Here is an 18,362-nt window from a genome sequence, read left to right as displayed (position 1 = left end):
TCTCTATCTCTTGTGTAATTTCTTGGTAACTTTTGTTCTCAGTAGGAGACCATAGGAAAAATTAGCCCGCTGGTTAGCTTCAGGAATTTACCCGAAAGTTATACTCCACTTTTACCCGCCTATAGAAATTTACCCAAGACTTATTTGCAACTTTCACAGCCTTTTATAACAAGCTGTGATTGAGTTGATGAAGTCACTCGCTCACCATTTCTTTTGTATTCTATATATTTCAGATTTTTTTTCGATAAAAAAGTCACACTACACTGTAGGTTACAACATCAATGGCAATTCCGAATCTTCAGGAAGGATCCAAACTTACACACAGCCTTTCACATGATGAAAAGACAATTTTAATATTTCGTACAACATACAAAAGAAATAATGAATCGGTGACATTGTCGGTTCAGTCATCTGCCTACCGATACATATACATGTAAACTGTTTAGTGAAATTGAACAAAACTTTAAATTATACATGTAACTTTCTCATTTTATATATGATTTTTCAGGAACTTTTGGCATTATTTAAATCAACTTTTCATTGGGGTGGACTTCCCGCTAGTCTCATTTCTGTATCCACTTGGTCTACTTCCAGATGGTCTAAGTAATTATCAGATCGTGTTAACATATTCATGACCCACTTGGTCTATTATCAATTTGGTCAAGTACTTGTTCAAATACTCTTGTTAATGTTAATTACTTGGAGCTTTGTCAAATTAACATTTGGTTCATAAACTGTTCATCTTGTCATATAGACAAAATTGGTGAATGAGCTCAATGGCAATTGAAGACGAATTGGTTTTGGATTAACTAAGATTACCATAGAATTTTTAGAATTAGACCAAACAGAAATTAGCAAAGTTGCATAAATATCAGTTCAAATACACTAACCCCCACTGCTCCCAGCACCCCCCCCCTTCTCCGTTTCTCTCCTCTATCTGTCCCCCTCTCTCTACATTGCTCGATAACCTGCAGTTTGCACAGTACACACACACTAACAAATTGTATAATTATTGAAATCTGATGAGCATCCTCTCAAAAACTTATATTTTTATTTTTAGACCATAATAACATCTAAATAAGTTAAATCCAGAGTAGTTTAAATTCTTATTACACATTTTCCTTAGTTAATCATGATAAAATCTTTGCAGTCTACTCAAAGAAATAGGGAATCTTGACTGATTTACATTTACTCAAATCCAAGTTTGACTCGATCCTAGACAGCTCTCCAAAGTTAACAATAAAATCCTTGTCATCTGTTCCAGTAGGGAAGTCACTATTATTTAGTAGGAGGGTGGAATCAACAGTATGATAGAATCCTGTAATATTGTTTTCTTCAAAGGGCAATTAGCACTTTCATGTGGAGTGGATGATAATTAGCCGACTCCAGACTTTGGGGGAAGCTCTGGAAATATATGTGATATCGCTGTATCTTTGGGGTTCAGCCAAATAGCATCTCACATCACAAACAGTCCTGGGCATGATCTTGGTATTGCTGGGCAAGACAAAGTGGGAATTTAACAATTTCACCATATTAGGTGATAGGTGGAGTCAATATAGAGCATAACCAGGGGCCCGTTTCATAAAGGACTTACAACTGTTGTAACTTTGCCATTATGGCAACTCCCATGGTAACAGGGCTCAGTAGCCAATCAGAATCAAGGTTTCAATGGGAGTTGCCATAATGGCAAAGTTACAACAGTTGCAACTCTTTATGAACGGGCCCCAGGCATAAAAAAGTCCTAAAACTGAATTCCCTCTAGCAGGGAAAACATTACATGGGGGCTTGGGGTGATTTTCGCTCCTGATTTGCTCAAAAGAGCCCTGGAAAATAGAAAGTAGACATGCAGAAAATTCCCATTCACTGCAATGTCAAAGCTTTCCAACATTGCAGATTTAGGCAGTAGGTTGTGAAAAGTAGCCAGGCTCGATAATGAAAAATTACTCTGCAGCCTGCTCTCTAGATGATGAACAACAGTTGTTTGTTACTGGGCGAATGGTGTCAAAATTCCCAAGGAGAGCTGATGCTGGAGAGTATTTTAATCAGACTTTGATTCTTTCAACCTTTTGAATGTTCATAATCAATTCCTCGCCATGTGTTCAAAGGTACTAATTCAGCTAAAATCCTGGTCAAGAAGGTGTTCACGCAAACCCTTCCCTGTTCGAAGGTAGAAGCCAGATCATATAATCTAGGTCAAGTTTTGGATGGCTTCCAAGCCGCTGGTTCAAACTCCTTACCGGTACTGACTGCCTCCGATCCAGAATCAATCTTCTCGTACACAGGTGCTGATGCATGACCTGATTTTTAAAACAGAAAAAAAAAATGGTGAAACACATTGGCATTATACATGTAACATCTATTTGTCCCAATGACTATTGCTAATAACTTGTTGACTAAATCTATTTTTAGGGTATCCTTTTAGTGGTATATATATACCAGTAGCTCTCTTTAAGTATAGATTTGATCTGCTTTGCTCATAAAATGAAAACATTATTCAATAAAGTTCATAAACATGAATTGATAATTTTCATTTTCGACACAAGTATTTATTTGTTTCTTTAGCATTGCCAATGTAGTGTATGTAACAATAAGCTGTAGGTTATATGCTTTAATTCAGGAAAGGTGCCACATCTGGCCTGGAAATGGTATCTGCAAAAATAAAATGGAGACACAGTACGTCTATAGGTTTTCCTGGTTCAATAATGATACAAGAAGTTACAAAACAGATATATCAATCAAGTTCATTTTTGTGTGTGTAAAAAAGAAGGAAAAGTGTGTAAAATAGCTACCTTTAGCAGTAACTTGTACTGGCTTGGCAACCAACCCTTCTTCATACTCCTTTTCTTGTCTCTGTAAAAGAAAATGTGAAAGTCTAAATGAATGTAAGAATAAATAAGCAGGGGCCGCGGAACGGTTTTCAAAGTGGGGGGGGGGGGCTGAGTCAGCTGACCATGCAAAAAATCACCCCCCCCCCCCCGCATCCGCGGCCCCTGATAAGTATCTAAGATCTGTGGAATCAAATTTTTGGCTTTCTATAATATTTCAGTATCTTTTCCCTGTGCCACAGATGAACTATCTTCTACTACTTCTGGCTACTTTTGGGGCACATCACAATGCACAAAGTTAAAGGCATTTGACATTTATACATAGCTGTATAAAATGTTTCTTGGACTTTATTAGGCAACAGAATAGGAAGGTATAGAAATACCAGGTAACAGAATTTTGTAGAAAATTTAGGGTGAATTAGAAGAAAATGAAAAAAAAACATTGAGGATATCTAAGGGCACTTTAGGCTTTAATACTATAAAATTGGGGCAAAATTGCCTGTCAAAGTGGGATATCTTATATTCTGACAGCTAGGCTGCAATGATATCTCTTTGTCCCTTTAGATTAAACATGTTTCAAACATAATTTCACCAGGTAAAATTTTATATTTTGTACAGGGGCCTCAGCCTTGGCCTTAACTTGGTTTCCTGTCCTTGGACACAATACTAGAACATGTTATTTTGTTTTCTTGAGTCTTGACAGGTTTTTTTTCTTTTTTAACTCATCTGGGATTTTCTTTTCAAGGGGGGGGGCTACTTTTTGGGGCTGTCACAATGCATAAAGTTAAAGGAATTTGACCATAATAGCTGTATAAAATGTTTCTTGGACTTCCTTATTAGGCAACAGGTTATGAAGTATAGAAATAACAGAATTTTGTGGCAAATTTGGGGTGAATTTGAAGAAAATGGTAACAAAAAAAAAGAGAAGATTTTAAGGAAAGGGCACTTTAGGCTTTAATTTTATATAATAGGAGCAAAATTGCTGGTCAAAGTGGGATATCTTGCATTCTGACAGATAGGCTGCAATGATATCTCTTTGTCCCTTTAGATTAAACATGTTTCAAACATAATTTCACCAGGTAAAATTTTATATTTTGTACAGGGGCCTCAGCCTTGGCCTTTACTTGGTTTCCTGTCCTTGGACACAATACTAGAACGTGTTATTTTGTTTTCTTGAGTCTTGACAGGTTTATTTTTCTTTTTTAACTCATCTGGGATTTTCTTTTCAAGGGGGGGGGGGGGACTTCTTTTTGGGGCCGTCACAATGCATAAAGTTAAAGGTATTTGACCATAATAGCTGTATAAAATGTTTCTTGGACTTCTTTATTAGGTAACAGGTTATGAAGTATAGAAATAACAGAATTTTGTGGCAAATTTGGGGTGAATTTGAAGAAAATGGTAACGGAAAAAAGAGAAGATTTTGAGGATATCTAAGGGCAATTTGGCTTTAATATCATATAATAGGAGCAAAATTGCTGGTCAAAGTGGGATATATTGCATTCTGACAGATAGTCTGCAATGATATCTCTTTGTCCCTTTAGATTAAACATGTTTCAAACATACCTGTTTATCCTTGAATTCCACATCTGCTGCCCTGAGTTTGATAATCCGAGTCTGTTCTTCTCTCCTTGCAATCTCTTCTTCACTCGGGGGTAACTCCCTTTTACCTCTCACCCAAGCTGCAATTGGCAACAACAACAAAGAAAAGTATGGTCGATTAAAGGGGTACTCTAGGCTGAAGATATTTGGGTCAATCCATGTCAAATCAACCAATGCTTGTCACCCGACCCCCTTCGATTTTCTTTAAACTCGCACCAAATGTTCCCCCAAGTGTCTGACGGAAAAATCTGAAATATTTTGCCCCAAGGTCAAACGGTTGCTAAGATATGGCCTCCCTTAGCAACCAATGCGTGGCCAAACAATCAAATTTTTAAAAAATTTACTATTTTTGATTGACTGCTGCAACAAAGTTTAATGAGGTAGAGTGCTTATTTTCTGTAAATTGGAAGAACTTTTTAGTCTTAACATGCACAGTATATTACGGCACAGATCTGACCAGCCGTTATTGCGCACGAGGTCGCCGAAAATGGTGTTAAGCGTCCAAGTCAGTGATTTTGGGTGCATGTTTGGAAGCTCATAACTTCCAAATTCAATTAGCTTAGAGCCCAATATTATGCATATTTGAAGACTACCACTTGCTCAACAGACCTGCAAAAAATTGGCCCAAACTTGCTCGTCAATTTCTTGTAGGGCGCCCTCAAAATTTGATTTTTTCTAAAAGTTGCCAAGTTCAAGGTCATGGATCACCCCTCGTCCCATCGAGGAGCAACACCAATTTCTGTATACTGAGAGACAATTACCTATATTTTCATGGGATACTTAAAATTTTTTGTGACCGAAATGTTTAATAGCTGGTTTACGCATTCGAAAATGGTCGTAAACACCCCAAACCAATGTAAAACGATACATACAGGTTTATCAGCACATTTCAAATTGCAATAAATCAGAAATGAAAAGCCAACAAATACTGGTTTTGTCTGTAATGGTAGTCTGTAATTAGTACTAAAAGGATATGCATCACAAATAATTTGACTAATTGGCAATGACCTTGTAATATACAGCTGAAAATCATCAAAAACAATAAATCAGGTCGATTTTCTGTGATTATAGGGCGCTAAATTGTATTTACAGGTACTTTCACTTGTGTGTCATTTCAACACAAATGATGATTTTAAGCTGATAATTGCAAATCTTGTTCCTGTCAGGTTCTTCTTTAATAACCAAATAATACATAAAGCAATATCTTTACCTTTTGACCTTGACATTGATCTAAAAATAGCTGTAAATGCCTGAAAATGAGCATATTCACAACACCCGTGAGCTTTACAACACATTTCAGAATTGATTTTCTCATAGACTAAAAGCCTGATCATGTTGATATTTGCAGTATTGGTAGTCCATAATGAGTACTTGGATGATCTAGTTTTAATTCATTTGTTTTACAAGACAATGACCTTGAAAAGATGGCTGAAATTCACCCAAAATTGTTAATACGCCAATATCATATCGTTAGAGGTTGTTTACACCGACTTTCACTTATGTGTCATTTTAACACAAATAATGATTTTAAGCTGATAATTGCAAATCATGTTCCTTTCAGGTTGTATTTTAATATCCAAATAATACATAAAGTCACATTTTTATCTTTTGACCTTGACATTGATCTAAAAATAGCTGAAAATGCTTAAAATTAGCATATTCACAACACCCATGAGTTTTACAACACATTTCAGAATTGATTTTCTCACAGACTAAATGCCTGATCATGTTGATATTTGCAGTATTGGTAGTCCATAATGAGTACTTGGATGATCTATTATTAATTCATTTTTGTACAACACAATGACCTTGAAAAGATGGCTGAAATTCACCCAAAATCTTTAATTCGCCAATATTCCATCGTTAAAGGTTGTTTACACCGACTTTCACGTACAGTATGTGTCATTTTAACACAAATGATGATTTTAAGCTGTAGATTTAAAATCATGTTCCTTTCAGGTTGTATTTTAATATCCAAATAATACATAAAGTCACATCTTTATCTTATGACCTTGAAATTGATCTAAAAATAGCTGAAAATTCGTTAATTTTAAGGCATTTTCAGCTGTTTTTAGATCAATGTCAAGTTCAAAAGATAAAGATGTGACTTTATGTATTATTTGGATATTAAAATACAACCTGAAAGGAACATGATTTGCAATTATCAGCTTAAAATCATCATTTGTGTTAAAATGACACATAAGTGAAAGTCGGTATAAACAACCTCTAATGATGAGATATCGGCATATTAACAATTTTTGGTGAATTTCAGCCATATTTTCAAGATCATTGTCTTGTAAAACAAATGAATTAATAATAGATCATCCAAGTACTCATTATGGACTACCAATACTGCAAATATCAACATGATCAGGCTTTTAGTCTGTGAGAAAATCAATTCTGAAATGTGTTGTAAAACTCATGGGTGTTGTGAATATGCTAATTTTAAGCATTTTCAGCTATTTTTAGATCAATGTCAAGGTCAAAAGATAAAAATGTGACTTTATGTATTATTTGGATATTAAAATACAACCTAAAAGGAACATGATTTGCAATTATCAGCTTAAAATCATTATTTGTGTTAAAATGACACATAAGTGAAAGTCAGTGTAAACAACCTCTAACGATGAGATATTGGCATATTAACAATTTTGGGTGAATTTCAGCCATCTTTTCAAGGTCATTGTCTTGTAAAACAAATGAATTAATACTAGATCATCCAAGTACTAATTATGGACTACCAATACTGCAAATATCAACATGATCAGGCTTTTAGTCTATGAGAAAATCAATTCTGAAATGTGTTGTAAAGCTCACGGGTGTTGTGAATATGCTCATTTTAAGGCATTTACAGCTATTTTTAGATCAATGTCAAGGTCAAAAGGTAAAGATATTGCTTTATGTATTATTTGGATATTAAAGAAGAACCTGACAGGAACAAGATTTGCAATTATCAGCTTAAAATCATCATTTGTGTTGAAATGACACATAAGTGAAAGTACCTGTAAATACAGTTTAGCGCCCTATAATCACAGAAAATCGACCTGATTTATTGTTTTTGATGATATTCAGCTGTATATTTCAAGGTCATTGCCAATTAGTCAAATTATTTGTGATGCATATCCTTTTAGTACTAATTACAGACTACCATTACAGACAATACCAGTATGTGTTGGCTTTTCATTTTTGATTTATTGCAATTTGAAATGTGCTGATAAACCTTTATGTATCGTTTTACATTGGTTTGGGGGTGTTTACGACCATTTTCGAACGCGTAAACCAGCTATTAAACATTTCGGTCACAAAAAATTTTAAGTATCCCATGAAAATATAGGTAATTGTCTATCAGTATACAGAAATTGGTGTTGCTCCTCGATGGGACGAAGGATGATCCGTGACCTTGAACTTGGCAACTTTTAGAAAAAATCCAAATTTGAGGGCGCCCTACAAGAAATTGACGAGCACGTTTGGGCCAATTTTTTGTAGGTCTGTTGAGCAAGTGGTAGTCTTCAAATATGCATAATATTGGGCTCTAAGCTAATTGAATTTGGAAGTTATGAGCTTCCAAACATGCACCCAAAATCACTGACTTGGATGCTTAACACCATTTTCGGCCACCTCGTGCGCAATAACGGCTGGTTAGATCTGTGCCGTAATATACTGTCATTACTGTGCATGTTAAGACTAAAAAGTTCTTCCAATTTACAGAAAATAAGCACTCTACCTCATTAAACTTGGTTGCAGCAGTCAATCAAAAATAGTAAATTTTTTTAAAATTTGGTTGTTTGGTCACGCATTGGTTGCTAAGGGAGGCCGTATCTTAGCAACCGTTTGACCTTGGGGCAAAATATTTCAGATTTTTCCGTCAGACACTTGGGGGAACATTTGGTGCGAGTTTAAAGAAAATCGAAGGGGGGTCGGGTGACAAATTGTCTGAAAATTGGTTGATTTGACGTGGATTGACCCATTTATATTTCAATAAATAGAGTAAAATTCAGAGCAAAATGCTGAAAATTTGATCAAAATCGGATAACAAATAACAAAGTTATTAAATTTTAAAGATTTGCATTATTCCGGTGAAACAGTTCTAGGCATGTCTTCGTGAATATTCATTAGGTGGGCTGATGATGTCATATCCCCACTTGTTCTTTTTTTTTATTATATGAAATTAGGTTTAATCCAAAATTTTCTATCAAGAACTAAAACAATTGGATTGACACCTGACTAAGTGCAATAGTTATTTTTTTATGCAACGTGCAGATAAATAAATATAATTCAAGAAATACATATTGAATTATTACATAAAAAAATGTTTTTTAATATTCATAGTATACATAAATGAATGAATGGATAAATAAATAGAATAATAAATAAATACATAAATAAATAAATAAACTAATCCAGTCATAAATGAGTAAATATACTAGTAAACACAAGGGTACCTTTAATACTACCTTACCTTCCCATTCAATGGGTACCATTCCTGCTTCGTACTCATGATGACTAACAACTGCTTCCACGCTCCTCTTGGGTTTGATTACACGACCTGAAATAAATGTAGTGTAGGGGGAAAAAAAGGCATATCCCATAATTTTTTTGAGCGAAGAGGCTTGTCAAGCTACTTTAATGTAACCCCTGATACTCATTCATATCCTGTGAATCATAATTACAAATTTGAATATCAGTTGGTCTAAAACTAAGCCACATACAGGTAAGTTGGCATAATTAACTCCTGTGGACTTTCTACACACACACACAAAGCAAGCCAACACTTAAGAAAAGTGAAAGATTTCATAAGCAGGGACTCAGTTTTAAGGGGAGTGAGAGTGATCACTCGCTACTGCTCTCCTTAATCCATTTTTGGTAGAGCGATTTATCACTCGCCTCAGCAATTGCTTAACAAGAGTGTCAGTCAATGATCAAACTGTTCCAGTCATCTTTGAAAACTTCATTTGCTGTCAAGGTTTTGTAAATAACGCACAATTATATTGTAAGCAATTAAACACACTTGCAAGAATGACATTAACAAGTTCAATAAGATAGATATTGCATAGATCAGATCTACATCTGATTGTTTGTCTCCTTTGGTTGTGGGTTGTAACTTTATTTAGTGTACGTTCCTCTATCCATTTTGAAATCGGACAAGAGAGCTCCCCTTGTATGTCAAAGAAGAGCCTTTTTGTAGTGCTCCCCTAATGATCCCTTTAAAAGTTTTAGGAGAGCTGTTTATTGCTCCCCTCATAATGATAAAACTGAGTCCCTGCATAAGGCAGATGGTCCAGACTCTTTTATCTTTCTTATGAAGTGTGACTGTGTCTAAAATAATTCCCAAACACAGAGTCATTATTATTGCCCAGTTACAACTACTGGTAAAACTGTTCTAAACTGATCAAAACAAACACATTAAACAATTTGAATTAACATTTCAATAAATATCATGGTATTGACAAATTATATAAATGAATATTAATATTAATTATGGGATTTCCCTTAGTTTATTTGTACTTTTTTTTGCAGCCTTGGGCAATAGACTCATATGAAAGAGCCTTAAATAAAAAAAAGTTCACAACTCAAGAATGAAAAGCTTCAGTCTCTGTTTCTTTCTATGAAGACTCAATATGAGGGAAAAGGCTTTAAAGGAGAAGTTCACCCTGAAGAAAAGTTCCTTGTAAAAAAAGCAGAAAAAATGATTTAAAAAAATTGCTAAAGGTTTGAGGAAAATCCATTAAAGATTAAAAAAAGTTCGCTCCACAGATACCCTCGACACCAGAGCACATGACAACCTTCCTCGAGAAGAACGCCAGGCTCTCTCATCACTCAAAAACAGGTCCGACATCATCATCAAGCCTGCAGACAAAGGATCAGCCGTCGTTGTTATGGACCGCCAGCAGTACATCGATGAAGCCATGAAACATCTCAATAATCGATCTCACTATGCACCCCTCGATTCTGACCCTACTTGTAATTTCTCCCTACAGATCCAATCGACACTGAATGACATGAAAGAACGCGAGTATCTCTCTGAGAAGGCCCACAAATTTCTCTCCCCTACTAATGCTAAACCTGCCCGCTTCTATCTCCTCCCGAAGATCCACAAACCTGGCAACCCCGGTCGACCCATCCTCTCAGGAAATGGTTCCTCAACAGAGAACATCTCCCTTTTTGTTGATTTCCACATTAAGCCCCTTGTCTCACGTGCACCCTCTTACATCCACGACACTCCAGACTTTCTCAGGAAACTAAATGACATCAAGGACCAGATACCCGAGACTGCGATCATCGGCACTTTCGATGTTTCTTCACTGTACACCAGCATTCCCCACGACGAAGGTATCCAAGCATCATGTGAAGCCTTGGCCGCTAGTGGCCATTCCAGTCCCCCCATATCCGATATCAAATCTCTGATGTCTCATGTACTAACAAAAAACAACTTCACATTCATGGGCAAGCACTACCTACAGATATTCGGTACAGCAATGGGCACCCGGATGGCTCCTTCATTCGCCTGTCTCTTCATGACGAAGCTGGAACAGCAGATGTTAGATTCAGCCCCCTGTCGCCCATGGATTTGGTGGCGTTACATAGACGACATTTTCTTCATCTGGACCAGGGATGAAGACAGCCTCCATACATTCATTGACCACATCAATTCCTTCCACAGGACCATCCAATTCACTTCTGATTTCTCCCAACAGGAAACCCACTTCCTTGATGTTACAGTCCAGAAAAAGTCTAATGGTATCACCACTACCCTATACTCTAAACCCACAGATACCCACCAGTACCTCCACTCATCCAGCTGCCACCCCCGTCACTGCAAAACCGGCATCGCTTACAGTCAAGCCCTCAGACTTCGCCGTATCTGCTCCGAGGACCCTGATTTTTCCTTCCATGCCAGGAATCTGCAGAAACATCTCTGTGCTAGGGGCCACGGGGCCAGGGCAGTCCAACTGGCAATTAACAAAGTTCGTTCTCTCCCCAGATCTGAAGTTCTCAAACCAAAAAGTGACAAGGAGACCACCGACAGAATACCGCTTGTGACCACCTTCCATCCCAATCTACCCCCTCTCCGCAAAATCCTGTTTGATAACCACCACATTTTACACACTTCTGATCGTCTCCAACAGGCCGTTCCCGATACTCCCCTTCTAGCATACCGACGCCCACCGAATCTCAGGGACCTCATTGTTCGTGCTGAAGTGCCCTCCCTCACTAACCATTCTTCTCCCATACAGCATGGCACCTTCAAATGCACCAGCAACAGGTGCATCATATGTGAAATACACCTTCACGAGGGCGATACTTTCACCAGCAACTCTACCAGCCTGTCTCACCAAATCAAGGGCAACATCACATGCACTACCACTAATGTTGTATATCTCATCACTTGCAGAGTTTGTAGGGTACAATACATAGGGGAAACCAAGACCACACTCAAGAAACGATTCTACGGGCACAGATCCACCGTCAACACAGCAAAGCTGGACACTCCAGTTGGCCGCCATTTTAACCTCCCCAACCACTCCATCACTGACATGATGCTACAGGGCATCGAATCTTTAGGTACCCGTCCTGACTCAGTCCGTACTAGCAGGGAGAAGCTCTGGATGAGACGACTTCGCACCACCCAACCTCATGGCCTGAACATCCAAGAGGGGAACGACTGATTTTTCTTTCCTATCCACTTTCAATTTATATATACATATAATTTTTCCCCTCAGCTCTTTTGAATAGTTACATTATAGTTTCTTACTCTACTTTCCTCCCATATCTCATACAAGCTCAGCTCCAATTTTTCCTTCCTTATTCAGGCGATATAATAATTATTATATATATATATATATATTTGTTTTTTCTCCACTCACCTCTTTTAGATTTACCACATTTGCTTATTTACATGTATACTATGGTTTCTTCATAATACACCCCCTCTCTTCTATATTTGCTTTTACCTTTTTAGGCAATTTGCTTCCTCTTTTTCACATATACAGGTTTTTTTTTTTTTTTTTTTTTTTTTTTTTTTTTTTTTTTTTTTTTTTTTTCTTTCCTGCTATATAGTCTTATGTTTTTTCCCGTCACACCTAGCGGATTACCATATCAGTTACACCATATGTGTATATATTTATATATTTTTTCATATACATTTTTTTTTTTGTGGATATATTTATATACATATCACTTATAGATACATATTTACACTTACCTTCTTCTCTTAGTTTGTTTAATGCTTTATCATATATACTTATATGTCTTTTGCACATTATCAGTTGTTCCCCATTCTTTTTCTTCTTTTTTTCCCCCCACTCTTATGCACCAGTTTATTAAGCCTTTCTTTGTAACCTGTTTGACCCACCTCTCACTAATTCTCTAGTTATTCATCCCTCTATCACTGTTTTGTTCCAGATCCTGTTTGATGTTGCCTGCCTCATTATCTTAATCCCTCTTGGCCTTACTTACACTAACTTCCCTTTGTGTCTGCCTACTCCTTTTCTTTCATCCCCTTCACTAACCTGATTGGTCTTCTCTACTCACTAATGCCCCTTTTGTCTCCTTGTTTCTAGTGTTGCTGTAGCTTGTTTGTGGTCTATATTATGGTTGTTCCACTTTATATGTTTGTCATTTTGCCTCCGACGAAGATTCTGCTAGGATCGAAAGCTTAGGCCCCTTTTTGACTTTATAATTAAAAAAAGTTATCAGAATTTGAAATTTTTGATTTGTGACGTCATAAACGAGCAGCTGCCCCATTCGTTATGTAATATAAACATAGATTTCAAGTTTTTAATGGTTTCTGAATCCTGATGACTTACCTTATTGTTTTCTTTTTAGGAATGGGTGTAAAATGATTTGTTTGTTGATATATTACTGAAACAGTAATAACTATTTTCAATTTTCTGAGAAAATGACACTTCACATATATGATATGTAGGAAAGCTGAATATCCACATATAACTTCACAAATCAAGTAATTAAAACTCTAATAACTTTTTTTTACTCTTTGATGGATTTTTTTTCTCAAACCTTCAACAATGTGCTTTCATTATACAGTGCGTCCCAGAGAAAACGAAACCGAGATTTATCATAACTTAATCACAAATACAATAGACAAGTGACCTACCATTGTAAAGCTTAGAATCTCCTCTTTCATCTGAAATTACTTGGATTATTCCTCATTCACGCATGAGTGAGCAAAAACAATTTGAAGAAAGGATACCATAAACTCATTTGACGGGGTATCTGAATTTAAAAAAGAAAATCACATTCCTAAAAAGTTCAGTATCTGCTTTAATACCTTAATCACAGAAAATGGTCAAGAAGTAAAAAAAGTTCTGCTCCCTCAAAATAATGCTTGTATTTCCATTATATCATTAAATAAACATGTTTTCACCGGTTTCCCACAGAAGCTATCGCACGGTTAACAGTAACCCAGAGAGCTCCCGCCCGCGCAGCGGGCGGGAGCCCAGAAGCTCACAGTGTATTCTACCATTGCCACCGAACAAGGGTGATTTATGGTCTAAATATTTCTCCAAATGAATTGTGAAAACAAAAAGTGTACAATTACCACGATTATATGGATGAAGGTCTAGCGAGTGGCAGATTCCTGACATCTGAGCACAGTCTGGAACCTCAAAAAAACCAAAAGTTCTCTCCTTCTACCCAGTCTCGATCGGCCGTTTTGTTACGATTTTTAACAAAAATGGCCGATCGAGACGGGGTAGAAGCAGAGAACTTTTCGTTTTTTTGAGGTTCCAGACTGTGCTCAGATGTCAGGAATCTGCCACTCGCTAGACCTTCATCCATATAATCGTGGTAATTGTACACTTTTTGTTTTCACAATTCATTTGGAGAAATATTTAGACCATAAATCACCCTTGTCCGGTGGCAATGGTAGAATACACTGTGAGCTTCTGGGCTCCCGCCCGCTGCGCGGACGGGAGCTCTCTGGGTTAGGTTAACAGAAGTCTTAATGCATGGCTGATCGTCAACAAAATGGAGTGTCGACTCGACTGTCGAGTGACTCGGAACACTAGCCTGTAAAACCTCTTCATTTTATGAAATTATTGAAATTCAAGCTTTATTTCAAAGGAGTAGAACTTTGTTATTTCTTGACCATTCTCTGTAATTGAGGTATACATTAAAGAGCAGATATTGATTTTTTTTATGTGGTTTTCTTTTTGAAACCCAGATACAGCCCGCCAAGTGACTTTTTGGTATCCCCTCTTCAAATTGTTTTTGCTCACTCATGCGTAAATGAGAAATAATCTTATTTCAGATGAAAGAGGAGATTCTAAGCTTTACAATGGTAGGTCACTTGTCTATTGTATTTGTGAATAAGTTATGATAAATATCATCGATAAATCTTGGTTTCCTTTTTTCTGGGACGCACTGTATTTTCTGCTATTTTTATTACAATCAACTTTTGTCACGGTGAACTTCCCCTAAATTAGGCTAGGCAATGGCACTACATTTGTGCTGTAGACATGTGTCAATAGGTGAGTTGGCCTCAAATTTTCTTTCTGTATTTTGAGTGTTCAACAACAATGCAGTTAAACTTAGCGACTTCTTCACATTTTCTGACAGCCAAGTTGATTCTATTGTCTTGATGTGACGTTTCCACTGCTCCTCTCAGAGGCTCACACAGTCCTACCTTTGAGCTCTCAACACCAAGTGTCTACCGAGGAGACTACTACTAGGGCTTGAAACAGGCCCAAAACGAACAACAACAACAACACAGTCCTAGGTCTGCATAAAGACTTTAAATGCCTATTTTTAGCCACTAGCCCACACAGTAGGTATTTAGGGATGGACCATAATGAATTTATGGAGTAGATCTTTTTAAGACTTATTCTTCACTATTTAGGAAATTTTGAGGTAAGTTTTGAGCAACGTCCATGATAATAATGCTAATAAAGAATATATTAAGGTCTAACATAGACCCTAATGCCTTTTAGTAGAAATGCTGTTTTTTTTTTTTTTTGGGGGGGGTTTGTCCTACAAATAGGCTACATGTACCGTACCAAAGTCCTGGCCTAACTTACAATGTCAGACATTAGCAGGTTTGGTCATTAGATCTGACATTAGACTCTACCTAAATTTAGCCTAAATGGCCTAAAACTTTTAGTAAAAGTAGAAAATGTTTTTAATTTTAAAAATAAACCTCCGAAACAGATGGATTTCAGTTATAATTAGAAGCCATAGGACATACATAGAGAGGGGGGGGGATGAAGTTGAAAAAGATAGCTAGGACAGGAAACCCATCTGAGCTTAGCCTACTTAGGATGGGGGTCAGGTGTCCGGACACTTTATTTTTTTATTTAATTATATTTTTTAAGCTTTCTTTTTTGTCTTTGGATTACACTAAAAATCTGAATTCAATTGTTGTAATCATCTTCTTATTTTGTTCTCTATAATATTTCCTAACATTTTGTACTAAAAACTGATGACACTTCGCTTGTAAATTTTTCCAAATGACTTTCTAAAGTAAAATTGATCGTCCGGAGTCGGAGACACAACATGTCCGACCACACAACTGGTAAAAAGTTATAGTGACTGAAATTAATGTAGCGGACACTCGATCCGATCCCCGCCCAAACTGCCCCTCCAGCAGATCGTGACGATATGCACACTGCCCCCCGCTCAAGCGCCAGCTCCCTGTCGGTCACGGTACACCGTCCAATCCATACCATGATACTCATACACAACATCATCAGTTAATATTCACCTTGTTTATTTGTGTGTCCAGGTAGTTCATAATACTTATTTCCCAAATCATCAGTACCGACAAGCACTCTACGGATTTGTTTCGAAGATCTGAAAAGTCCACGGAGAAAACTCATTTTCCTGTGCATGCGCCGGATCGGAGGGGATGGATATGGAGCTAGCAGACAGTGCAAACTCGACTTTACGTCATCGATCGCCACCAACCAATGAACGTAGATGGCGTAAACATCTCTACTTTTCAGAGCGTGTAGTGGTCGAGTGGCCTCATGACTATAGGAAAGTCCGGGGTTCGATTAGTCTGCTATGCAGACTCTGAATGGCTCGTGAAGTGGGATCTGCAGCTGGTTTGCGAAGCAAACCAGCCTGAAAGGGCGAGCGAAGCGAGCCATTTCAGTATTTGTTAAATTCGTAAAAATTGAAATGTTGTATAATTCAAACAGTAAAAATGCAAAAGCAATAGTGAGTGAGTGACATCATCGACTCTCTAATTTTCATATCACTGAATCAGTGGCGTAGCTACGGGGGGGCCTGGGGGGGCACGTGCCCCCCCCCCCTGAGATTTGGTGTGCCCCCCCAGAAAAAATTGGCAGAGCAAAAAAAAAAAAAAAGGGAGAAAGAAGAAAAGAAAAAAGGAAAAGAAGAAAAGAAAAAAAGGAAAAGAAGAAGAAAGACAGAAGAAAAAAAGAAGAGGAAAATAAGAGGAGGAAGACGAGTAAATGAAATAATGTGAGGGGAAGACTTGCAATTAAAAAACAAATCTTTTCATGTTACTATATACAATTTTTGCTGGCGCTTCGCGCCAGAATTGCCTGTTTGATGAGATTCATATCTTGCTCAATAGGCTGATATGGAGCAAGTTTTGAAGTCAATATGCAAAACATATTTTAGCTCGGACATCGAGCTTTCATTATTTTTTTCATTTACAATTTAAGTGCTCTGTAAAATGTCCGTTTTATGGTCTACACATATCAGCTGCATTTTAAGCTCACGCTGCATGGTCACATTGTTTGATTTGCCAAGTTCATATTGTCTACGTGTATTCCATAATGTTCCATTAAACAAATGTATTCAGAATGCCCAGATTCTAGGTCTAAATCTAAAACATGCGCGATAGCCTGCATGTTCTTTATTCAAAATGTACTTAAATTATCCAGATCACATCAGAATATCAATAATTGTCTGCTCACGCTTCACGATCGCATTATTAATGATACCCAATTGACTATATCCTATTTATGATTTACAAAATATGAATTGAGTGTCCCGCTTTTAGGTCTAAAATCTCAATTTTCTTCCTCTCGCGCTTCGCGCTCGCATCAATTGTTTAGTGCCATACCTATCCCATTTATTAATACAAAAAGTGCTTAGAATTACCATTTTTAGGTCGGAATGTCAAAAAATTGGCTCGCGCTTCGCGCTCGCATTATTGAAATATATACCGTCTTCGTGGGTAACTGTAAGCAGTCCTTAACAGGTCCCTTTTCGATAATGCTAGAACAGTTGATAACAATTTCTGTTCGCGCTTGGTGTTCGCAGTAACCATCTAGTTACATACGAATCTTGTTCAGGATCACACATAACATTGCCCAGAAAATTAAATTTTCAGGAAAAAATACATGAAAGTAAAAATAAAAAAATCGCTCGCGCTTCGCGCTCGCACTTTTTATAAGGCTTATGAGATTATTTCATGTTTATGTTGTTTTATATAATAAAACTAAGAAGTGACTGATATAGGTGAAGATAATTTCGGGACCCGTCCCCTATTGGCGAAAGTCGGATCCGCCCTTGTGACACATACACACACACCGGAAAAATGGCCGGTGCCCCCCTTTAAAAAAGCAAGGACCCCCCAGTGCCCCCCCGGGAAAAAAATCCTAGCTACGCCACTGCACTGAATTGTCATTATAACTGGGGGCCGTTTCATAAAGCTGTTCACAAGTTAAGAGCGACTTAAAGAACGACTGGTGAACACTTCTTACGCGATAAACCATCGCCAATGTATATACAATTTACCACAAGAAAGGATCACAAATCGTTCTTAAAGTCGCTCTTAACTTACGAACAGCTTTATAAAACACCCATCTGTTTTGTGAAAAATAAGCGAAACTTTAAAATGTTATCATAAACTATTTTACATCCGATTTTGATGTAGTTTCCAGCGTTATTCTTGTTTGATTTTTCTCTATGTTTATTCAATTAAACTATTTTTTTTCTGGGGTG

At 37.2% G+C, this 18,362-nt stretch overlaps 1 protein-coding gene across 1 annotated transcript; it reads right to left on the bottom strand.

The window, feature by feature from the left end:
* Nucleotides 1-327: 327 nt before the first annotated feature.
* LOC129271593 (NADH dehydrogenase [ubiquinone] 1 alpha subcomplex assembly factor 2-like) lies at nucleotides 328-16,313 on the bottom strand. Its single transcript, XM_064106180.1, has 5 exons — nucleotides 16,144-16,313; nucleotides 8,884-8,970; nucleotides 4,389-4,504; nucleotides 2,790-2,850; nucleotides 328-2,297 (listed from the first exon to the last, which is right to left on the bottom strand). Exons 1-5 carry the CDS (start codon nucleotides 16,268-16,270, stop codon nucleotides 2,194-2,196), a joined length of 495 nt encoding a protein of 164 aa, XP_063962250.1. The 5' UTR covers nucleotides 16,271-16,313; the 3' UTR covers nucleotides 328-2,193.
* Nucleotides 16,314-18,362: the final 2,049 nt, after the last annotated feature.

Source organism: Lytechinus pictus, chromosome 11, assembly GCF_037042905.1.
Source record: "Lytechinus pictus isolate F3 Inbred chromosome 11, Lp3.0, whole genome shotgun sequence".
NCBI lineage: Eukaryota > Metazoa > Echinodermata > Echinoidea > Temnopleuroida > Toxopneustidae > Lytechinus > Lytechinus pictus.
This window is presented reverse-complemented; position numbering and strand designations above follow the sequence as displayed.